General features: G+C 30.2%; 1 protein-coding gene across 1 annotated transcript in view; it reads right to left on the bottom strand.

The window, feature by feature from the left end:
* Mcm7 (minichromosome maintenance 7) overlaps positions 1 to 21,088 on the bottom strand; it is a 41,305-nt gene that overhangs the window by 6,646 nt on the left and 13,571 nt on the right. Inside the window, exons 5-13 of the mRNA XM_035363928.2 lie at positions 20,520 to 20,700; positions 19,159 to 19,296; positions 17,078 to 17,260; positions 13,674 to 13,755; positions 11,066 to 11,197; positions 10,874 to 10,957; positions 8,491 to 8,702; positions 5,635 to 5,816; positions 5,084 to 5,336 (exon numbers count right to left, since the gene is read on the bottom strand). Coding sequence (XP_035219819.1) covers positions 5,084 to 5,336; positions 5,635 to 5,816; positions 8,491 to 8,702; positions 10,874 to 10,957; positions 11,066 to 11,197; positions 13,674 to 13,755; positions 17,078 to 17,260; positions 19,159 to 19,296; positions 20,520 to 20,700 — 1,447 coding nt within the window. The remainder of the gene's footprint in view (positions 1 to 5,083; positions 5,337 to 5,634; positions 5,817 to 8,490; positions 8,703 to 10,873; positions 10,958 to 11,065; positions 11,198 to 13,673; positions 13,756 to 17,077; positions 17,261 to 19,158; positions 19,297 to 20,519; positions 20,701 to 21,088) is intronic.

Below are 21,088 nucleotides of genomic sequence, written 5' to 3'. Positions count from 1 at the left end.
GAGCACGTCAACATGTCCAACTGGACAGCTGATTTCTTTACGGAGTTCAGGCACAGCCTCAAAAGCAACAGTAGACTTTATTTGATTTGGAGATAGCCTGGAGCCCGTTATTGTCCATCAAATATCTATGAATGAGGCAATGTCTGCATTTGGGGTGATATTTCTTTGGGTAAATGCACAGATCTCCATATCTTTCTACATGGAACCTGAATGCTCAGGGCTATAGAGACAACATCCTTGATGCTTATGTGTGCCTTTATGCCTGGGCAATAGGTAATAATTTCCTGCTGCAGAATGACATGGTAAATCACATAGGGCTAACATCGTGAATGATTATCTTCAGCAGCAAAATATTCAGCGCATGGAGTGACCAGTTCGATCACCAGACCTGAATCATATCAAGCATGTTTGGGATGCTTTAGGAAGATGTATAGCTGCTCTTAGCCCTCCTCTTCAGACCCTTGCCACACTTGCAACTCCTTTGCAAGAACAATGGCTCTCACATTGTACAGAACTGATAGACCACATAATTGACTTCAACACATATCGCTACACATGCTGCATTACTTCTAGGAGAGATCATACTCTATACCAGAGGTTCTCAACCGGAGTTACGCAGGCGAAAAATAGGTGGTATGCAAAGAAACAAAGTATTTTTAACTGTTAAATTCAAAAAATAAAACCCCAACATCCTGATCTGAGCTTGTGGTGTAGTAGTACTTTGCAGTGTTAGTACTTTGTAGTGGTGGTCTCAATTTTTGTTTAGATGATACGCGTTAGTCAAAAGGTTGAACCGCTGCTCTATACTAAAGGTATAGAGCAGCGGTTCACATATACACATAGAAACCTCCGTTCCTTAATAAAGGTAACTAGCTTCTAGTATTGTATAATTATCAAAGTTTATAACTATAAAAATCTTCAAACTAGTTAATTGAAATGGAAAATATATACAAAATTAAAGATATAATTAAATCCTACACTGCCCCACAATAATAATATGGACCATATAATTTTGTGAATATAAAATAAGAAAATAAATTTCATAATCATATCTTTTTGGGGAAGGCAATAAAAAAATTTCAAACACATGCATTAACATTACAAAATCGCACAAATTTCAAAATTTTATAATGTAATTAAATTTTAATTTGAAATAATATACTATCATTACCGAAATTTTTAGACTTATTTGAACCGCTGCTCTATACTAAAGGTAATTTTTCTATAAACTGACACATTTGTTCTTTATATATGTAAGTAGCAGGAGTGTGACAACTTAACAAGACTAATGGTATCGCAGTGAGATGAATGATGGAAGAGAAGAAGAACAGTCGTGTTTTCGACTAATACGTAATGATAGACGATGAAGATTAACCTCTCAATCATCACTCTTTTTTCATTTACAAATATTCACTAATACATATCCATCAATACTTAAATAAAACAATTTAGTCACCTAGATGTGTATCATCAGCCTAGAAATACCCTAGATGCCGAGTTTACATATATATATGATATAATAAAAGCACAGGAAAGGAAAAGATGGAGCACTGTTGATGCGTACTGAAGAGGAAGTATTCCGATTGTTCAAGAACATTTACATTTTTGATATTATTGCAATAGCAAGCAGCGAAGTTTTGAAAGATGGAAGCATGTGATGAGAAATAGTTCTGGTTTGAATTAAAAAGTTTCAGTTTACAATTATTACGTCATCAGAGCTCTGCGCAGGCCATAGAATGATCTAGAAATGACACAATCCAGAGAAGTTATTGTGATTTTTAGAATAGAGAAGGAAAATGAAAGTTTTACTGTTAGTTTAAACTATAATTTTGATTCACATATTTTTTATCTTACACATTCCCCCCCCCTTCAAAGAAAAAAAGACGTGGCGACAGAAAAGCCTTTTTAGAAGAAAGCATTACAGAATTAGCAAAACTAGGTAAATACAAGAGTGAGAAAAATCACAAAATTTTGATATAAATAATTTTTTAAAGTATAAAAACCTTACAGATATCATTTTTAGCAATATATTCAAATTGAAAATTAAAAGTTTTTAAGTTCATCGTAAAAATTGTCCTAATATTTCTCAAGAAAGTTCACAGTTCTGTAAAATCTTTGCTTAAACATTAATCATAATCAATATTTTGCAGTCCTTAACTTGAAAGTCTTTTATAAAAATTTATCTTGCCAATATAAAACCAAAATTTTCTTTTGCAGATTCACGAAATTTGAATTGATTCCTTTTGATATAATCCACATTTTCTTAATTGTAAAGCAATGCTGCGGGACGCTTAAATACATATACACATAGAAACCTCCGTTCCTTAATAAAGGTAACTAGCTTCTAGTATTGTATAATTATCAAAGTTTATAACTATAAAAAATCTTCAAACTAGTTAATTGAAATGGAAAATATATACAAAATTAAAGATATAATTAAATCCTACACTGCCCCACAATAATAATATGGACCATATAATTTTGTGAATATAAAATAAGAAAATAAATTTCATAATCATATCTTTTTGGGGAAGGCAATAAAAAAATTTCAAACACATGCATTAACATTACAAAATCGCACAAATTTCAAAATTTTATAATGTAATTAAATTTTAATTTGAAATAATATACTATCATTACCGAAATTTTTAATTGACTTATTTTTCACAAACTGGAAGACCCCACAGCTTTCCCCTAGTACATACTTTCAGCTATTTGGGCAGTTACTTGGAAAGGCCTCCGTTCCTTTTATAAGGTAACTGGCCTTTGTGAACTGCGTTACAACACTGCATTTATATATATATTAAAAAAAATTAACCACACTCCATTATATTAAAATATATATATAAGTGGGAATCTTTAAAGTTTATCTAACCATATTATGATCCATAAATTTTAAAATCAATTAACATAGTTCCATACTACTTATGATTCCTATAATACTACTCAAAAACACTATTTGTTTATCATATTTTATACTGTTGTTTTTCATAAGTATTTCATGTACTTAAAAATTCTCGTCAACAATTCCACATAAATTCAAAAATGCAATTATTTACCTTCATATGCTTCCCTATAAATACTTTAAACAACTTAAAATTCGTTACTTAATTTCTCACACATACTTATGAAAAATTAGAAAAATTAATGAACAAGAATTTCACATTTTCGCAAAACAGCCTAATCAAATTGCAGAAATTTTAACCAAAATTGAAATGAAAAGTATGGAATCTGCAGCATATTAAATAATTTTGTCTTAAGTTCACACAAAGATAACTTTCGAGCTGTCGATTGGCGAAGTACTACCAGAAGCACAATTAATTTTCTGTTGCACATACTTGCAAACACAAACTCAGATCGACCTTGAACCCACTGTAATGCTGAAATCCTAAACGGTAATTCACTGATGATTTAAAGCACTTTTTTTTTTTTTTTTTTTTTCCTTCTAAATATTGTAGAGACTCGCGAAGCAAATTTAATATTCCTTTTCACTAGGTGTTTGAACTTCTCAATTTATTGAGAAATTACTTTCAATCTGTAAACACTATTTGTGATTATTTTTTTGAAGCACTTGCAAAATACCACAGCAGAAGGATGATCGGCTATTTTTTAAACACTGAAAAAAAACAAATTTGATGATTCACTTCTTTCACATTACCTTGGATTTATCACAAAACGATGATTTGAAGAGCTGAACTAAATTTTCCATCGAGGTCTCAGGCTGCTGGAAACTAACCTGACCGACTAATTGATATAATAAAAGCTCAGGAAAGGTAACGATGAAGCACTGTTGATGCATAGTTTATCCTACATTGAAGAGGAAGTATTATGATTGCGTCGTAAGCTAATGTGTTAAATAAAACTTGGCAGTCGAGGCGATTGTAATTCCATTTTTATTTCCAATTGACATTATGTGGCCACAGATCACTTGGCACCCTAGTCATGCCTGTTCAAGAACATTTACATTTTCGATATTATTGTAATAGCAAGCAGATTAGCGAAAATACATCCAAGGAAAGCAAAGACAGAGGCCGAAGTGCGTAGTTTTGAATGATGGAAGCACACGAAGAGAAAAAGTTCTGGTTTGAATTAAAAAGTTTCAGTTTACAATTATTACATCATCAGAGCTGCGCAGGGCATAGAATGATCTAGAAATAACACAATCCAGAGAAGTTATTGAGATTTTTAGAATAGAGAAGGAGAATGCAAGTTTTACCGTTAGTTTAAATTATAATTGTGATTCACATATTTTCTATCTTACATATATATATATGCTAACTTCTATAACACTCTAATTGTCTGGTAATGTATTTTCATGTCATTTTATACCTTACTATATGTTGTATACTTGATGGCCAGTTTTATTAAATTCTACAATTTAATTCATTTCTGAGCATTTAAGATTATACCTCCAAGAAAATATGTTTAAGGAAATATAAACATTTTCAGATGAAAGGGGTACTATAGATTTTCATTCTGATGTTTTTAAAGCATGTTTATTTTTACACTCAAAATTCTGCTCTCCAAATCTAGAAATGTTATCACTTTCAAAATTTTATCTCAACTACTTTAAAATAGCTTAACTGCTATATAAAGTAGTTGGAAGAGTAAATTAATAAAATAAATGTAATTCATGCAAATTAATATAATAAATTAAATCATGCTAAATAATATGTTTTCTTTTTCAAAGAAGAATTGAACTATCAACAATTTATATTAACACTAAGTTATTTTATCCAAACAGTATAATTTTAAATTTTCAACGATAGATGACAGAAGCAGATTATGGTTCAGAAATGCTTTCATGCTAAGGTTTAAAGTCACAACTGAAAAAGTGACTTCACATTACATATATAATATATTAAAACAAAAAAATCAAAATCCTACAAATATATTCAGAAAGCAATCAGAATTTTCAAGCCGAGGTTCAACACTTTTCTGTGTTAAATTAAAAATTTTTAAGCTATAATTTCATCATAAATACTCTGGATATGATGAAAGATTTTCCTTCTCTAACTACATATTTATATACAAAAATTTATCTCGACGGATTTGGTATGAATTAAAACAGTTGACTTCTTACCAATGCTGTTGCTAATCGCAAAATTCCCAACATGTTTCTTGCAGAAGTAAAAGTCATGTCTTGACTATTACGAGCTTCTTTCCTGATTTCAACATATGCACTGACGATATAATCAGTCAGATCTTCAGGAATGATGGGAGAAATATTTCGGCAATATGTAACATATCTTCTTAACAAATTCATTGGCATAGGCTGAAAGTTTGTTTGTGGCTCTTTACAATGCATGTGGACCTGAGTAATATGATCAGCTAACCTGAAACCATCAATAAATAAGGGAATGAAATTCAATGTTTTCTTTACCAGGAATAGCTATAAATAATTTAATTATCAGTTAGTAATAAAACAACTTTTACTTAGGTTAAAAGAATCATTTGATAAACACAAATGAAGGCTGGAAATTACAGCAATATACAATTTTAACATTTTAAGTGAACAGAGTTGAAAAAAAATTTCATTACAATGAAGTTCTTGAAAACACAAAAATTCTATACATGGTGTCTGAATAAGTGATTTCTTCATTGTAAGAACTCTGAAGATTGAGATTTAAATACCTGCGATCAGTGTCTTTGTCTGGTTTATCCTGAATAAGCCAAAGCAAATCAAAACGGGACAATAATGCAGCAGGTAGCTGAATGTTCTGTTCAAGACTCCTCTTAGGATTGTATCGCCCATAAGCTGGATTTGCTGCAGCTAAGATGGATACTCGAGCATTTAATGTTGTCAGGATACCAGCCTATAAGAAAGACAATTATTACTCATATAATAATAAAATATTATTGAAGGAAAGATATCATACAAAAAAATGAAGATACATTTTCGATGAACTATAAATATACACACAATTGTTTACAGTCAAAGACAAAAGACAACTAGTTTCAAGCAAAACATATCAATGAAAGAACATTTACTAATCTTGCAGAGCAAGTCAGTCAATATACACATATACATGTGTGTATACAGTCAAAAGTCGTTAATTCGGACACCCATAATCCGGAATGATCTATAATCCGGACCTCAAAACTACAAACTTTCTGCGCATGCATCGCGTTCACGCATGCGCACAGACGTTTACGAGAGCGCGTAAGACCCTTACGGCTGCGAATATGTTTGTGCGCATGCGCGTTTAATGTGTAACGGAGTTATACGCTAAGCTAAAGTTATCTAATTCAGTTAATGTTGCAGATTGCGTTGTTCCTTAATCTTCGAAATGGATCCGGCTTATTATTTTTTGCAGACTGTTAGAGCAATTTTATAAAAGTAAGCTTGAACTTTTGATTATGTCAAATAGAATTTCCGATACATATTTACTACAAAGCGAAAGTATGTTTTGAAATCCGAAATCTGTTTATCAATTTCACGCTGCTCTGCGGCAGAGGGGGGGGCAGAAACGTCATTATTAGATTATGATAGATTAGAAAGATTATGTCAAATAGAATTTCCGATATATATTTACTAATATGTAATTTGTATCTACAAAGCGAAAGTATGTTTTGAAATCCGAAATCTGTTTATCAATTTCACGAGGCCGATTGGAAGTTGATCTGTCAGCACTATCCTTATCTTCAGGGCAGATGTTTTTATTTTATTTGGTTTATAATTCCGTACTAAGTGTAGTATTTCATTTCGATGTACTCTGTCTTTGATATGATTTAAATCAAGTTCCTCGTCATTATAATTCGCTTCCGATAGTGAAGAAAGTGACCCAGAGGTTATTGAAAACGAAAACATTTCGATTGACAAATTAGTCGGTATTCTCAACACAGCAATTATAGGACTTGAACAGCGGAACTTTGTAACTAAACAAGAAATTATGTCTGTTTAATAGAATTAAAGAGAAAGTATTATCACATGAAACGAAGCAACTTACATTGAAAGAAATGTTTAATAAAGTAAACAAATAAATATTAAGCTTTTTCTTTTTGTAAATTTTGATACCCTTTAGATCATAATTGTTCTTTATTTCATAAATTACAGTTTCATATTTTTAATTTTGTAATTTCTGCATGCCATCTTACCAGATTTAAACTGATGATCTATAATCCGGAATCGCCAAAGTCCCGACGAGTCCGGATTAACGACTTTTGACTGTATATGAATATTCAAGTAATGGATATATATAAAATTTTTCTGCAAAATACACTGTTTCACACCTATAAAGAAATGGTATTTGGATATTACTCCTGCAATAAAGTGAACTACCAATGCCTCTATAAGACTAACTAGTTCAGAATAGTTATCATTAATTTTGTAAAGTGTCTTTAGAAATAAATTATTTTATTAAATATAACTTAATTGCAAATTTATTTTGTCGTTTTTAGAACAATATACTTTAAATGCTACAGTTTTTCAAAACACTATTCTTATATAAATAATAAAATATTTTAATACAATTACAATTATAAAATTTCATCTAAAATTAACATACTTACACATACCCTTATAAACTATTTTTGAGAAATAGAAATAAATAGACATTGTCATAATAAAAGTGGGATTTAGTACCAGTAATGGATAGCATTAGGCACAACACACCCATTAGTTTTGGTTTTATGTAATGCTGACCCTTAATAAGCCAGTTTAATTCTTTTGGGGAGAGGAGGAAAAGAATTTAAGTAAACTGCTGATTCTTTGTTTTGCTCTATTGCCTTCTACAGAACAGTAAGCATGGAGTATTTTTAAAGTTACGGTTCTGGATATACTCAAAACATTGCATGAAGAGGAGCAGTTAAAAACAAGTGACATCACTCATTCGCATTTAAGAGAATTTATGTGGCACTGACTTTACTAAGAAGACAGCATTTTGTTTTTATTTCACATGCTATTAGGGATTTTGTCTATTGGAATGGCTGGTACAAATTTTGCAAAGCCTGAGCCCATATTTATTTGTTTTTATATGCTACATTTATAACTTGTATTTGTTGATTATGTAATTAAATAAAGAGGTATATTTTCTTCAAACTTCTGCTAAACTAATTGCCACAAGTTTGACTGGATCTGTGCCAACTTTTAGGGTCGACAGAAAGAAATGTTAAGTACAAAAATTAATCTTAATTATGCACAACATATATACTTTCATTTTTCATAACAACTGTTTATGATAACTGAGATTTGACAGAATTATGTAAATTAGTAACAGGAATTATATTTATTATGTATTATGTGAATTAGCTGTTTTTAATACAGAAATATTGGAATAATTAATGTTACAAAGCATTCAATAACTTGATTTCAGAAGACTGAAGAAACAAGAAAAAAAAAAAAAAAAAAAAAAAAAAAAACACCAGTAATTTTTTTTTTTTTTTTTTTAAATTTTCCAGCATTAATATTTGCAGTACAGAAGCAAATTAGATAATGAACATACATGCTAAAAAAAGTGAAAAACAGAATTAAAAAAAAAAATAGCAGACCTTTGCAATTGAAATTGTCTGTTGCTCCATAACTTCATGAATGGCCGTTCTGTCAGAATCCATCATTTTATCAAATTCATCAATACAGCAAACACCTTTATCTGCAAGAACCAGAGCCCCACCTTCTAAAGCCATTTCACCAGTTACTGGATCTTTCATAACAGATGCTGTTAAACCAACACCAGAAGAACCCCTTCCAGTCGTATACTGACCTGAAAATAGATTTTTCTTTTAATTTTATAAATATACAGTATGCTTTATTCTATTTAATATAAGTATTATTCCTTCATTAATCCATTTCTTTTATCAGATATGGTGGCTCACATTGTTTTTCAGACACTTGAGTTTTTCAGTTTTATTTGCAAGTTATTAAATGACTTTTCTTATCATATATATTATCCCCTATTTTGAAACCTTTCTATTTTAAATCTATTTTGAAACCTGCAATCATCCATTTTAAAATCTGCTTGTTTTGAAAAAATATTATTCAGAATGTTTTTCATGAAAAAAAAAATAATTTATTCAAAAAGTTCTGGAAATACCATATAAGTATTCAAACACTTTGAATAAACAGTTCATATTTAATAAAAATCTGAAAATAATGGGATATTCAATATTTCGTTGGATATCCTTTATCAAAGATTATCCTTTTTATGCACTTTAGCACAGATTCAACTAATTCTTTCATGTAAGAATATTCTATTTGTTCCATTCTTACATAAGAGCTGCTTTTAGTACAGCTTTCAAAAAAATATATTTCCTTTGTATTAGAGCTTTCAAATAAGTATAATGCTTCTTCAACCCCACTATATTTCACAGGATTTATATACATATATTTTAATCGTCATATTTTATTCAGCAACAAACTCAGGTATGGAAAAACACTTCTTGCACTGATCTCCCTTTTCTTAACATGTAGTACATAAAATTTTAATTTTGTACATTTATTAAAAATTATGGCCAAAATTATTATAATACATAAGCCTTGTTTGATTTTATTAATTTCTAAAACTGGAACCACTGGTCTATAAGTAGTCATTAAAGAAATTTACTCATGCTGTCTTTCATAAACTATTCATACATCCTCATGTAAGTATACATATCTATTTATCATTCTCTCTCTATATATATATGTGTGTATATATATATATATATATATACACATATATATATATATATATACACACATATATATATATATATATATAACCTAATTCAGCTGTGCAAAAGCAGCAAAAAGCAGTGGTAATAATTACTTTGTTTTTATGAGATTATTTTGTGTCTTTATTGATTTAGTAACAGGCTGATTTATTTACTTCTTTCCTTCCACCAAACTCCTAATGATGAGGCAGCAAAAGATGTAAATTTCTTATTTCATGTTTTTTTAACATATTTTGCCTCCTCTGCCCAGCAATTTGACACAATGCTTCTCATATTTGGTTTTTACTTATGTTTATTCCGAATTAAATATAGGATGAATTTTAAACATATTATTTTAAAATTTATTTGAAACCCTTGCATAACAGGTTAATTAATCTCTGGAAAATGAGACATGTTAAATGAAACTGTGTTGACCCTATGTACGAAATATAGTGGAACTGCTCACCTGTTTCTTACCATTAAATTACATTTCTCTTTAATTACTTATATAAAATTAAAATTAAATAAAATAATTTAATTTTTTTATTATATAAATAAAATTTAATCTATTCTTTTTTCTCCTTTACAGAAAATCATTTAAGCAGTTAGAACACACTTTTGTTTTCTCTTCTCTTCATACTTTTCCAAAGCATTTCAACTCACTGTCAATCACATGGTGAACTTGGAACACTTCTCTCCAGATTTGAAAATTGTGAGGGGGGAGCATGCAGTGTATACTATATCTGAAGAGACAATAGCATTTTATGTATTAGTATTTCAAAGGATTTATTTCAATAATATTCCTTTTATGTAAAGAAAATATTCCCCTATTTCTTTTTATGTACAGAAACTATTTCCCTACTTGTGCAGATATTTTACACCTAATACCACAAATCAGAATATTCTAAATCAAACGCTGAAAAAACTTAAGGGAGAGAAATATACTACTATATATTTACACATTTAAACATATTTTTTTAAAAACTGAATTGCCAAGAACAACACAGTAAAAGACACAACCAAACATCAGGTGGTTCATTCTGGGACCACTTTATTACAAATGGTTTTGAACAACCCCTGCTTAATATCAAAAACTATATTACAGTAAGTAATGTTACAACAAAGAAATACCATACATTCACACAGAAAAAGAAGAAAAGTATTTAAAAGCTTTAAATTTATATCTACATACAAATTGTTTATCTAAAAGTAAAAAATATTTTTTTTTCATCTGGATACTTACTTCTTGGTGCTAAACGATCAATATATGACAAAAGCTGTGATTTTGCAACACCAGGATCACCCATTAGACAGATGTTAATGTTGCCTAAAAGTAGAAAAATCCAAAAAAAGTATTTTAAAATTTATTTTACAGAATAATATACAGTCATTAACAAATATTCACTTTTAAATTTATAATCTTAAAATCATTTACCTCGAATTTTCATTCCATTTGGGTTCCTATCGACACCACCAACTAATAGTAATAAAAGAGCCTTCTTGACATCCTCATGTCCAAAAATTTCGGGAGCAATACTACTTGCCATTTGATCATAATTATGAGTACCTAAAGAAAAGGGGAAAAACTGAGGGATAGAAAATGCAGTTGACTATAAAATACTTAAAATCCATACAGAAACCATTAGTATGAAAATGCTAATGTTTTATTAAAATTTACTGAACTAAGTTAAATAAAAATTCATAGTTGCAAAATTCAAATTAACTTTCTATCACTTTTAAACTATCAGTATCTTCTAACACAGAGGTCAGCAACCTTGTAGCTTTGGTATGCTAAGCCAATCTACCAATATAATTCAGGGTGCTGCACAGTAAGAAATATTTTGATACAATTCGAATTCCGCAACAACGCATGCAAAGTTAGGGAATAGAGATCAAGAATACAGATTTAGAGTTTTATTATAAATTAATTATGCATCATTTAAAGGTAATTATTAATATAAAATAAACGAAATAAAATATGACTATTCAACATAACTAAAAAATTTAAATTATACATATATTATGTTCTATGTAACTTTTAAATATATTTATTAAAATAAAAAATAAACAACATACAATTACAACATAAAAACAAAACGCACATCATTCACTTCAGTATTTTCATCAAGAGCAAAGCTAAATGCAAAAGTTTCTTGCAATCCAGAATTATGTTTTATTGTAGAATTATGTTTTTATTATTTTTGCTATTTCAGTTATTCGTCTTTCAATAGTTCATGCTGAGGCCGATATTTCTTGAATTCGGAGTAATATTATTATTTGTAGATTTGGTAAATCGCTGAACAATATTTCAACACTTTTTTAAAATGTCCTTTAATATATCCACCATCTGTGAAAGTTTTGCCTTTGGCACACAATGAGCAATTACAAAATTACATTTGTCGTTTTGGATTTGGTTCCAATTGTTTGGCAAAAAATGTAACTTGTTTCTCATATCCAGAAACAGCTCTTTATAACTTCAAGTTTCTCATCGGAATTCTAAATTATGGACTGATGTGTAGTTTGAAAATGTCTTTGTATACTTAATATGCAACATATGACGCTTTGCGACATAACACACATACAACACCCTTTTTTTTTTATGAGTCAATATATATTCATTCATGCAATAGCCTTGAAAACTGGGAACATCAGGCTTTCTTTTTTTAGTGGACATTTCATCATTAAATAATAGATATCACTTTTAAATATAAAACACTATTAAGTAAGTAGATATGAATTTCCACAATAATTAAAAAAACAAGTTTTCACAATAAAATTAAGAACATGTTGTAAAGTTAAGAGCAACCTATTCCACACGACGTGCATTGATTAAAATCATGCTCGATACTTGCGCATCAGCACAACAAACTGAACAAAAGGCAAGAATGCATGAGGTGTGAGGTGGGTCAGTATAGAGAGAAGAGACAAAGCACTGTATCTTTATATAACTTTGTGGAGGGATATAGAGTGCCACTGAGTACGATACTGTGCGCCAAATCTGACATATGTGCCATAGGTTGCCAAGGACTGTTCTAACATGATTTAAAAAAATAGTTATAATTAGTAATTGTTTTCCCAGTTTTAATAGAAATATATTTTTATCCAAGAGTTAGATAATTTACATTAGAAAATAATTTTTTGATTATTTTCATTCAGAAGTATTATAAATTGTTAAAAACTGTGTTTTTACCAGATTTTAAGAGCATAATGATATCATTAATTTTGACTCTTGCATTATATAGTGCACTAATTTTTAATTTTACAAAAGCTACTGCTACACATAACTTTGAACCATTTACAAATAATTCTAAGAATTTTAAACTTATTTGTTGTGAATTTTATAACAGTCAACTTTCTACAGTTGTGAATTTTATAACAGTCAACTTTTATAACAGTCAACTTTCTTAACAAATATCGTTACATTTCTGATTATCGACACCCACCTGAAAAGTCATGAAAAATATTCATAACGAAAAGCAGTAAATCACGTTATATAACAGCCCATAATGTCATCAAAAAGTATTTATGTAACAACTTAAGTATGTGTGTAGCACATGTCTGTTTCGGCCAGTGCTCAATGCCATAGTTACACGATGCCAAGTTTGTGAGATTCTTTAATGTTTTTTAAACAAAAAAAGATTGCTATGTATGTAGGGAAAACAACAGTGCACAAAAAAAAAAAAAGGATTTATTGAAAAGCTAAGTGTTCTATTACTAAAGTTTTTTACTTTTCCAATTTTCTTGACTGATAGTTCTTGTATGGAATTCTTAGTGTGCCGCTATTTTGAAAATGATTTTTACTTTTTACATATTAGTTTGAAAAGTTAATCGCCAACAAGTTTGACAATGCACCCCAAAGTTGGCAGTGAGATCCTGACTTTTTGGTGGGAGGTGCAGAAAATCAAAAAATATTCAAACATCTGCAGTATAAACAATTGTGAAAGCAAAAACAAATTAATATAAAATAATGTATATGACAATCCAAATTCATATTGATACTTGCGAGTAACTCAAAAAATATAAATTATTCTACAGTGACTCACTAAGAATTGCTTCAGCTTCTTCCTGAGTCATATCTTGCTCATTTAATTCATCATCTTCAGTTTTGTTCATTTTCACAATTCGCTAAACATAAAATTACTATCATATTTCATATAATAACTAAATATATACATATTTAAAGCAAATCTATCCAATAAAACAATGTTAAGTCATAAATAAAGTACACAGTTAAAGTTTACAGAATGAAAAATGAATTGCCTCAGCACACTTCCTTTTAAAATAGAATGCAAATAGTTTTTTAATTATAACCAATTTGATTAATAATATCTTTTGACTAATGTTTACTTTAATTAACTTCAAAATGCTACACAATCATAAACATCAGACACTGACAGATCACAAACACATTATTCTAAACATATGAGTCTCTCTAAGTCAAAGGTTTTCAACCCCCCTTTTTTTTTGCTCCATGCACCCCTTTCATCACTGCTAGATGATCATTCCCCTCCTCCATTCCAAAACTTGAAAAACACATAAATACGAGGGCTATCCAGAAAGTAGATTACGTTTTGGAATAAAAAAATAAACAAAGTATAGGAAACAAATTTTATTATATACAGATGAAAGCCACACTCAAATACTACTTTTCTACATAGTCACCATACAAATTAAGGCATTTATCGTAGCGATGTACGAGCTTGGAAATTCCTTCGTCGAAAAATTCGGCTGCCTGCGCCTTCAACCACTTCGTTACCTCTTCTTGCAGCTGTGCGTCGTCATCAAAACGCTGCATAGCCAGCCACTTCTTCATTGCTGGGAATAGGTGGAAGTCGCTCGGTGCCAGGTCGGGACTGTACGGCGGATGAGGAAACAACTCCCACTTAAAAGATTCAAGAACTTTACGAGTGACATTTGCCGTGTGGGGCCGGGCGTTGTCGTGAATCAACAAGATCTTAGAGCTCAACATTCCTCTGCGCTTGTTTTGAATTGCTCTTCTGAGTTTTTGGAGAGTTTGGCAATACCTTTGAGAGTTTATTGTAGTGCCTCTTTCCAGGAAGTCCACCAAAATTAAACCTTTTCTGTCCCAAAAAACAGTCGCCATCATCTTCCTTGCCGACATTGTTTGCATGCATTTCTTGGGTTTTTGGGGAGAACTTGTGTGCCCCCACTGCATTGATTGCAATTTCGTTTCACAGTTCACATGTTTCACCCATGTTTCGTCACCAGTAACGATGCGATCGAGTAAAGAGTCACCATCCTTATGGTAAGCGTCCAAAAAGTTCAACGCTGCAGCCATTCGCTGATTTTTGTGGTCCTCTGTCAAGATTTTTGGAATCCATCTTGCACAAAACTTGTGGTAACCAAGCTTTTCGCTGATGATTTCGTGCAACAAACTTCGCGAAATTTGTGGAAAATTCAAAGAAAGTTCCGTTATTGTGAAATTTCGATTTTCACGGACTTTAGCATCGACTTTTTCGAGAAGTTCGGCGGTCACTATGCTGGGTCTCCCACTTCGATCTTGTCGTGAACATTGGTTCGGCCATTTTGAAGTCTTATGACCCACTGACGCACTCCACCTTCAGTGATAATGTTGTCCCCATACACTTCACGAAGCTGCCGACAGATTTCTATCGGTTTACAGTTTTTTGCAGTCAGAAACCTTATTACTGAGCGCAGCTCGCGGGATTTTCAATTAACGCAGACATTTCAAACCGTCACAATATCTGAACGGAGCACAGCACGAACCTCTCACTAGCACGGCTAGATGCAGACTGAGCTGCGCAACGCTCTGACCCCAAGATGGCTGCGCTAGCCCCGCCCCTAGCGGACACAGACGGAAACGTAATCTACTTCCTGGATGGCCCTCGTATTTATTTAATTTTAGATTTATTTTTTAATGTGTTTTATAAATTAAACAAGAAAATGTACAGAAATCATTAATAAATACCAACACTTGAAATTAAGTAGTTTCTACATTCAGAAAATAAAATTAAATAGTTAACAGGCAAATAAAAGACTGACCACATTTTCCACCTGATTGCCCCTGCTCTAGATGGGCTGTATGCTACAAATTTCAAAAGTAACAGCAAAAAATATTAAATTTAGTGATTTAGAATAATTATAAAATTAGTAATGTCCCATAGGTGATATAAGATATAATAAAATGTTACCATTATTTCTCTTCAAATAAAAACAGCAATTTAACAGGTATCACCTTTTTTAAGATATGCAATATTTTCCAAAAGACATAATAAAAGAACATGGTAAATAACAAACATTACAGCATTTGTTTTAAACAGAAAATTTATTTAAAATTCACAAATCTTCTAGAGTTGTTTTATTATAAAAACCTGCAGTTCTACGATATTACGAAAGATGAAAAGAAATTTCAAGTAATATTTACTTCATTTACATTCAGCAGAGCTTTATAAAATTTTGCATTACACCGGCTGATAGCTGCCCAAATGGAATAGTACATAGTGACACTGAATGTCATATTGAAGAATCTAGGTTAAAATCCAGAAAAAAGCATGCATGTTGGTAAGTATGTAATGTCTGTGTGGCAAAGGGGAATTCAAAATACACAGCAAGCCGGTATCCTCTCGGGAGGTTAGATAATATAAAAAAGAGGGTGGGAGCCGTCCTACATCCCCCTGAAGCTGTTTTCAGCATTCCATCCAAATCAGAAATTTAGCAAGGCCTGGCAATACCTTATATGCCTACTTGGATGCACAGGTGCCAGGCTTGCTTCAACCTGTATATATTATACTGGCTGATAGGCTTGCAAACAACATTTTATCTTTTTCTTAAAACCAAAATTATCAGAGAGAATAAAAGATTACATTGTAAGGTTAAATCTTGTAACACTTTAGTTAATAAGCACTAGTTTAACCTTCCTAAACTGCAGAAAACTTTTGCCTTGCCTTAGAATTCAAGAGCACAAATTAAATATCCTAAAGGAAAAGTAACCAATTTTGTACTTCCTGCTGGAAAATACAAAAATGAAATGTTAACAAAACAAAACAAAAAAAAAAAAACAAAAAAACAAAAAAAAAATTGCTTAAGGGCTGAGAAGACAATACTTTTAGTATTTACAAGGCAGGCAGTAGATTAGAGAATTAACAACCTAGCTAGCTCCAACTTAAGAAGCTTTTAAGCATGATCCTAGCGCAAGAAAGAATGTGCCAAAAAAACAGCATAACTGCTGACAAGTGAAATATGAAAGTTATAGTACTATTGTTATATTGTCAACATTTCACACCTAACATATATACTTGTTATTTGAATTCACCCAATTTGCATTTCTAATAGAGCTGGCGGAAAAAAAAAATAGAAGCACAAGAAAGATTCAATGCAAAAATAGCATTTTCATTAAAATAAACTTTACAAAATCACTCTAAAATATGGAAATGCACATTCAAAATTATATAGAATTTAAACTTACATGTGCTTCAAGATATGTATCTGCAAGTAACCCTTGAGCTATTTGTCTAAATCCAGTTCGAACAATAGGCAAAAATATTCCTGTGATGCTAACATGATCACCAGGAAGCACCAATCGTGTCATTTCACCCTTAGTATGAATAGTCATAGAACGGGGAATGTTACCCTCGGGCACTTGTTCACTCTGTAAGCACGTATATATACAGGAATATATTAAACTAGCAATTAAAACAAATATTAAATAAACATGAAGAAATATATAACTATATAATTTCTCTTTTAATTATTTCAATTTAAGTTTCATTGATAAAACCTTTTAATCCTAACTTAGTTCTGAGCTTAAAAGATAATTTGTTCATTAACAAACCAGGAGTCAGTTCATGTCATAGTATCATTCTCCAACATACTAACCTGCTAAAATAGTTACTCAAAGAAGCCTTGTAAATAGGAGAAATTTTAAAGGCAGATCAAAATATCTCTGAAAAAATTAAAATAGCAATAATAAAATTTAGCACTTGTTATATTTAGGAGACAACATACATCTAAGTTTTGTGAACGAACCAATAAATAGCTGAGAATTACAAAAGCAATATACAAATAACTGCACAACACAGTAGGATCCTATTTCTTCACAAAAATAGTGCAATAGGGGGGGGGAACTGAATGCTCTCAAAGGGGCTTTTTTTAATGTTTTTCACAGTAAACCATAAAATTCAGTTCAACAGCAATACCGCAAAATAGTTTTAAAATGATCATATCTTTAGAATTTCCAATACGCAGTGTTACACGGTGGAGATAAAAATGTTTTTTTCTGTACAACGTTGCCATGGCTCGCTTTGAAATTCTTGAGTTTGTTAATCGAAAATTCGTTAAAGTTTTACAAAATATGACATCGATAATAAAACAAATTCCAAATTCAAATTAGGGCTTCCACATGCCCATATTCTATAGAAGATTACGTTGTTCAAATTTTGATGACTCTAGGTACCGTTGTTGTATCACAATGCGAAAAGCATACATACATTTCTGCAGATTCTTCATTATTTAATTTCTTTAAATATAATACAGTGCGGCAATATTTGGTGACAACAATTTGAAAAGTGAATCAATGCTTATAGTGAATCAACACAAAATGTCAAAATGAAATTAATAGTCCTTTTGGGCAAATTGCCCCTTTGGACAAATAAAGTGAAAAAATTATTAAAACAAAAAAGAAAAGTTTCATTTCAATCTCATGAAAACTTGGGAAAAAATCCGCGCAGTGAAACAAAAGGTAATTAACTAAGATAATTTTTAATTCAGCCTTTCAAAAGAAGGGCAAATTTGAATACTTTTCAGTTTGATTAATAGAGACTTCATCTGAATAAAACACAGTGTTAGAAATGACTCCTGCCATGAATGAAAACATTTTTTTAATACTGCATTTGTATTTTCACCATTCACCAATTATTACTGATATAAGCTCATAATCTTTCTGGTACATAATGTAGTATTCAAATGAATGCAAAAATATGAATACTGCATTATGTACCAGAAAGATTATGAATAATAATTGATCAATAGTAGGAATTCTACTTTAGTCAGTGTTTGTACCTATAACTGGGACAGCTTAATTACAGGGCTATTCGTGATTAAGTGGGCGGGCTGCTCCCCACAAACAAACAAACTGTATGATGTTCTGAAACTTCATTGAAATTTCACACACATACATGCAAATACAGAATAAGTAAATAAACAAACAATAAAATTTTATGCATAAAACATAATTTACCACTTTTAATATTGATAATGATAAAAATTTTAAATAAATAAATTTTTCCAAATTTTTATGTGTATAAAAACTTAAACTTTTAACTGGAAGAAGCAAACATATAATTTTTTTAATTAATGTATAGTTTAACTAATTATTTATTAAAATGCTTTGCTTAATAATATACTAATTTCTCTTTGAATACATTATAAAGCAATAAATTTATATACCCAAAGGTATTGTTTTATATTATACTAATATTTAAAAAGGAATTTATTTTAGATATCAGTGCAATGTAACACAAACTCATTTAAAGTAAAATAAGAACTTACATATTCTTGAATCTTTATTTCTTGAAACTTAATAAATTTAGAGCCACGGGCTTGTAAATACAATCTGCCAGCTGATTTATTAACTCTGCAAGCTTCACTGTTGCACATTATCAGAGGCATAAATGCTAAAGAATTTACCTGCAAGAAAATAAGCAATACTTATAAACAAACTAAAATTACTCTTATTACTCCAACTATGGCATAAAAGGGTTATAAAAATTGTGCTTGAGAACTACTGCCTCAGAATTATAATAAATGAATAATAATTAAAAGGTGATTTAAAATAGAGCCTTACAAATAGGGTTGCCAAGGTTCTTCCACAGAGGAAAAAACTATAGAAAAAACCTCGGGAAAATAACAAATCAGAAGTAATTAATTTTTTAACTTGAAAGAAACTATTTACATTATTTGTATACTTAGATTAGCTTTAGACTTTTAAAACTAAATCTCAGTTCATCTCAATGACAAAAACTGCAAAATAACATAATTAGTTAGAAATAGAAAATAAATTTTTAAAAAAATATTATAAAACTGAATCTACATCTGTGTACAAATGATCTAACAAAACAGAAAAATTTTTATTATTGCATATAGTAACCCATTTCAAAATTTTAAATCTATAAATTCAAAACAAGAGAAAATTTGTTCTAATCCTGAACTTTCACCTCAACTATATAATACAGTTCATATGAAATTTTATAAATGGCATTCTTTTCTACCATACAAGATTTAGTGTATTGCAAATGGCATCACTGTAAAGTAAGATTTTTGAAATGGTGTGTTCTCGGCGGGATTAGCAAATTGCTTTCATAGTTTCAAAAATTGTCTAGAGAAAAGATGACTTCTTTTTACTTATTTCATTTTAATATATTCATATTTTATTTATGTGCAACATGACTGTCAAATCAATTTAAACAGTTTTCTGATATGGGATGCTTTAAGAAAATTATTCATCGCGCATTTTGTGGTAAAAATGATAAAATAGTTTTAAATTTTCTTCCCAACTGCATCAATATTAATTTCTTCCAGCTTCTTTCCTCTTCTGGTTTTTTTTTTTTTTTTTATTTTATTTTTAAAGAAAACCAATACTGCCCAGAAAGCTCCATGCATCAAATTCATATAAACAATATAAACAATAAAACATGGTTTTACAGTAGAACAGCATAGCTTCTGTATAAATAATGAACAAAATGGATAATGATATTAATGCTGAAAATATGTTTTATGCAATGTAAATTACGACTTAAATTTTTTTTTTTTTTAAAAAGAACTTCCTCGCTTAAAAAACAATTAAAAGCTTTAACCACATTATAAACAGAATGTATATAAAATATTAATTTAATTTAAAAAATATAACTCACAGGTTGATATGTTTCAGATCCACACTGATCACATGTGTAAGTTCCAACTACCAACATGGGCTTAACTTCTGTACACCTAGTCACAATGCCTCTTACAGCGACAAGTTTTCCTATGTGTTCAGCCTTTACATCTCGAACAGAAAGATGCTTCTGTGTTTCTCGATTTTTAAAATACACTTCACTGAAAATAAAATTAATTTTATAATTTATGATTAATAAGAGATAAATTCTGATTATAACAATAAACTAAAAATAGATATTACAAAGCATGACATGGGGAAAAAATCCTTTTATACGTATTAAAATATTAATGACCCTTAAGAACATTCAAGAAGAAATAAATTTTGAAGAATTAAGGTTAGTATAACATTAGACCAACAGAAAGGAAATGCAATTACCTAATTTTTCCAATAATGCAATTATACAGGATCTATAGCTAAATATGGATAGTGAATGATAGCTACAAATTTTAAAGGTTTTCGGATATTGCAAAACAAAAGATGAAATTTTCCAATTAAAGAATTTTGTAATAAATGGTGGAGAAGCGGTAATAAATGAGGATGATATAA

The sequence above is a fragment of the Stegodyphus dumicola genome, chromosome 2 (assembly GCF_044657685.1).
Source record: "Stegodyphus dumicola isolate Sdum_Otavi_A_Nest chromosome 2, ASM4465768v1".
NCBI classification, from domain to species: domain Eukaryota; kingdom Metazoa; phylum Arthropoda; class Arachnida; order Araneae; family Eresidae; genus Stegodyphus; species Stegodyphus dumicola.
This window is presented reverse-complemented; position numbering and strand designations above follow the sequence as displayed.